The 3,847-nt window shown below is 38.5% G+C and overlaps 1 protein-coding gene across 2 annotated transcripts; it reads right to left on the reverse strand.

The window, feature by feature from the left end:
• Positions 1-510: 510 nt before the first annotated feature.
• LOC149532993 (putative pentatricopeptide repeat-containing protein At3g49142) lies at positions 511-3,451 on the reverse strand. 2 transcript variants are annotated; one of them, XM_089806812.1, is made up of 2 exons: positions 2,747-3,451; positions 511-2,599 (listed from the first exon to the last, which is right to left on the reverse strand). In XM_089806812.1, exons 1-2 carry the CDS (start codon positions 3,147-3,149, stop codon positions 1,308-1,310), a joined length of 1,695 nt encoding a protein of 564 aa, XP_089662938.1. In that variant the 5' UTR covers positions 3,150-3,451; the 3' UTR covers positions 511-1,307. The 2 variants fall into 2 exon arrangements, with proteins under 2 accessions (XP_089662938.1, XP_089662937.1); XM_089806811.1 differs by having other exon boundaries at positions 511-3,451.
• Positions 3,452-3,847: the final 396 nt, after the last annotated feature.

A 3,847-nucleotide genomic window follows, 5' to 3' on the forward strand; every position in this document is an offset into this window, starting at 1 on the left:
ATACCTTCTATATACTTAGCACCATAGATCGTAGACCATTTGTTCACTTTTTCATGAACCAAAGCTTACCTATTTTACTTAATACATAATCTATTAAGGCATTATACTAGGATCCCACTAATCTCATCTAGGATCGTGAATTAAACACCTTTTTAGTTTTGCACTGAAGCCTCATAATCTTGGACGAAAGTCATTCGAGCCATATGATTTTTGTTGGGAGGTTGGCCTTACACTAACTCCTCACAAACATGGACTTAAAATCATGGCTTATTCAAGTCATTCAAGTCTGACCCATTTTCATGCCATACGGTTTTGTAGGGAGATTGGTCTTGCCTCCCTATTAGGTTTACCAGGATTGGGTATAATTTTAGGGTGGATATTCTTTTTAAAATTTATCTTAACGGAGTTTACAAGACACACAAACACGTCTAAGGATTTGCTAGAGTTTCAAGAAAATTCTCTTTGCCGCAGAATTCCAGTAACCTGAACAAGAGTCTTGAGAAGCTAACCTGGCTAGGAAATATAATCTGATTCAAAGCAAAATTTAATTGGTATTACATGATAATGGACCACAAAATTCACCTGGAAAGACGCAAATTCACAAGTATTGTTTGGTAAAATAGGATTTCAGCCCAGATAGCAGATATGCACAAGCTATGGGAGTTAACATTAGTTTATTGCAATTGATACATGGTTCCAGACGGAAACTCTCATTATATATCCTAGCGGTGCCTTGACTGTGAGATCTTCTCTCATATTTTCTGCTACAAAGCAATTTTTTATCTCCTTCAACCATTCGATTCTCAAATTTTTCTTCTCCACTTCCCCCAGCTCTTTAGTCCAGTGCTGTACTAAGTCCTGACTTCCTGAAAACAGAACGTTATTGTAAACAGATATTCATCAGCACATCTAGGTAGTGATGCATATTATATAATATGATTTCATCAAGTCAAATCCTCATCTAGCCCTCAAACACTCGGAAACTGTTGGCGTTGCCACTATAATCTTCAATGAGATCCCTCTCCACCATCAGTACGTACTTTTGGTGTGACCCTTCGTCCCAACGGTATATAGTGGGTGCAAATCTTACATGATATGTGGTTGTATCTAGCTCTATCGTATGGAGTATGTTGGGGCAGTGCCTATATCCCAATGAGATCCCTCTCCACCACAAGTACGTACTTTTGATGTAATGGCAAAATCTACAGAAACCAAAACTAAAACATTTTGTTCTTACCATTGCAGGTCTGACACCCATGCACCTTGTTATAGCAAAGGACAGTTCTCAGGGTTCGATTCATATAACATCACCAATAATCTCCACAGGAGCATTGGCCATGCCTAAAATGGTGGAAACGGTTTGCATCTCTCACAACAATTTCTCTTCCAACAATCTTAGATATAAACTTGGTTGCAGTGTGGCAATCACCACATACTCTGAGGTTCTTGACAACTCTTATAGTTGTTCTAGGGGCCATGTTTAACAATCCAAAGGCAATTGCCAATTTCTCACTATGGTGACAGAGAAGTAATTCCTTCTCCTCCTCCTCTACATCATTCAATACAGGTTTTGTGTCAGGAACGTACCCAGATACCCTCATCTTCCAAGATAATTTCTCCAACTCCCCGTAGATCTCTTCTGTTTGCGGGTGCGATCTGTCCCCAACTGAAAAGATATGCACAATTTTATGGACTTCAATCCAACTACATCCAGGTATCTTTCTAATTCCCTTATCTTTCATTAATTTCCTTATCTTCAGTACATCTGCCCACCTACCTACTTCCGCATATATGTTTGAGAGAAGAACATAAGGTGCAGAAATTTCAGAATCCAACTGAAAAAGAAGCATTGCCACAAATTCTCCTAGCCTTTTATTATTATGAGACCTACATGCGCCAAGCAAACACATCCACATAACCGCATCAGGTCTAATTGCCATTTTGATGATAAAGTTTAGGGTTTCCTCGAGGTAGCCAGCACGGCCTAGAAGGTCAACAATGCATTTATAATGATCCATTGTAGGCATAATGCGATAAAACTCACTCATGCTTTTAAAGTATTGACAGCCTTCATCCACTAGGCCACCATGACTACATGCAAATAAAACACAGAGGAAGCTTACATGGTCTAGAATTGTTGTCGAATGCTTCATTTGTTCAAAGAGTTCAAAGGCATCCTCGCTATAGCCATGCATTGCATATCCAGCAATGATTGCAGTCCAAGAGGCTACATCTGGTTGATACATTTTGTCAAACAATTCGCGTGCCTTCTGTATATTGCCACATTTTGCATACATGTCTATTAAGGCAGTCAAACCTGTATCTGACAAAAATCCACTTTCAATTATTCTTCGATGGATTTCCATACCCTGTTCCAGAGCTCCAAGTTTGCTACAAGCTGGAAGAATGCTGGCAAAAGTTGCCGAGTCTGGCCTTACATCCACCCATTGCATTTTCTTGGAAATCTCCAATGCTTTTTCAGCGAGCCCATTTTGTGCATATCCAGCAATCATTGCGGTCCACGAGACCACATCTCGCTGAGGCATTTTGTCAAACAAGTCGTGCGCACTCTGTATACTTCCACATTTTGCATACATATCTATCAGGGTATTGTTCATAACAAGAACATTAGATTGAAATGCACGTTTAACTATCTTTCCATGAATTTGCAAACCATGATCCAAAGATGCCATGCTAACACACATAGGGAGAATAATAGAGAAGGTGAACTGATCGGGTTGGATACCTGTTCGTTGCATTTGGTGAAACAATGTGAATGCCTCTTGAGGAAAACCATGTCTTCCGTGAGCTGCGATTATCATATTCCATGAGAAGACGTTTGGTTCTGTCATAAAGTTGAAAACGTTGCGAGCATCAACCAAACTTCCACATTTGTCATACATGTTAATAAGTGTATTTTGTAAAAATCTGCTAGTTGAAGATGCGAATCCCCTGTCACTGATGTGTGAGTGGAATTCTCTTCCATTTGAAAGGGTTTTCTTGACATGACACGTTTGCAATAGATGAAGATATGTAAAAGAGCCCACAAAAGGGTGGTGGGTTGTATGCAGTCTTTGTAGTGCCTCTTTGACGCAACCCTCGCTACAGAGTGCTCTGATTTGAAAATTGAGCCGGACATTGTATGGCATTGAAGCGTGAGCAATCTATATTCTCAACTCATTTCTTTTCAACCCCCAATACAATACATCATTCTCAAAAGAGTTTATGTTAAAATATACTCAGAGGTTTCGCTATACAATTTGGGAGAAACCCTGTTTAAATCAATCTCCATTTGTAGTTGCCTCTGGGAATTCGCCTGCCTGAGATGCTCTAGACAGGTAGCTTCTGCAGGATATTCGTGATACCCACCCCGCTCAACAGAGGCTTTGAACGATGGTTTTGAGCCAATTTGTGTTGGCTGTGACATCCATATGAAAATTGTAGCATTGATTATTGGGAACTTCAAGATGGTTTGATAGCTTTAGCAATATGAAATAAAGCAGGTGAAAATGGTAAAAGGGATTAGGAGGATAATGTTGTTAAAAGCTCATTAAGTATTATTTACTATTATTTTTTGGAATCTAAGTTGTGGGTTTAACTTTTGATTTTTTTATAATATGGATGATGGTTTATTGTATATCATTTGATAAATTATAGCAGGGATTTGTTCTATAAAGAGCTAAGCTCTAGATAACTAAGCTAAAGTCTTATTGCTTTAAAAAAAGGGATGAAAGTATTAGGATACAATAATATTATGAAAAGAAACATTATATCTACATAAGAATCATGAAGTAAGATTAGTTGCATGTTATTTTGTCTCAAATAACTTCATGTTGTCAAAGAAGTG

This window comes from Cupressus sempervirens, chromosome 10, assembly GCF_028749045.1.
Source record: "Cupressus sempervirens isolate cs-2001-9-10 chromosome 10, ASM2874904v1, whole genome shotgun sequence".
NCBI lineage: Eukaryota > Viridiplantae > Streptophyta > Pinopsida > Cupressales > Cupressaceae > Cupressus > Cupressus sempervirens.

Coding starts and splice junctions, on each gene's coding strand:
- LOC149532993 (XM_089806811.1), bottom strand. CDS start 3,149: ATGCCATACAATGTCCGGCTCAATTTTCAAATCAGAGCACTCTGTAGC.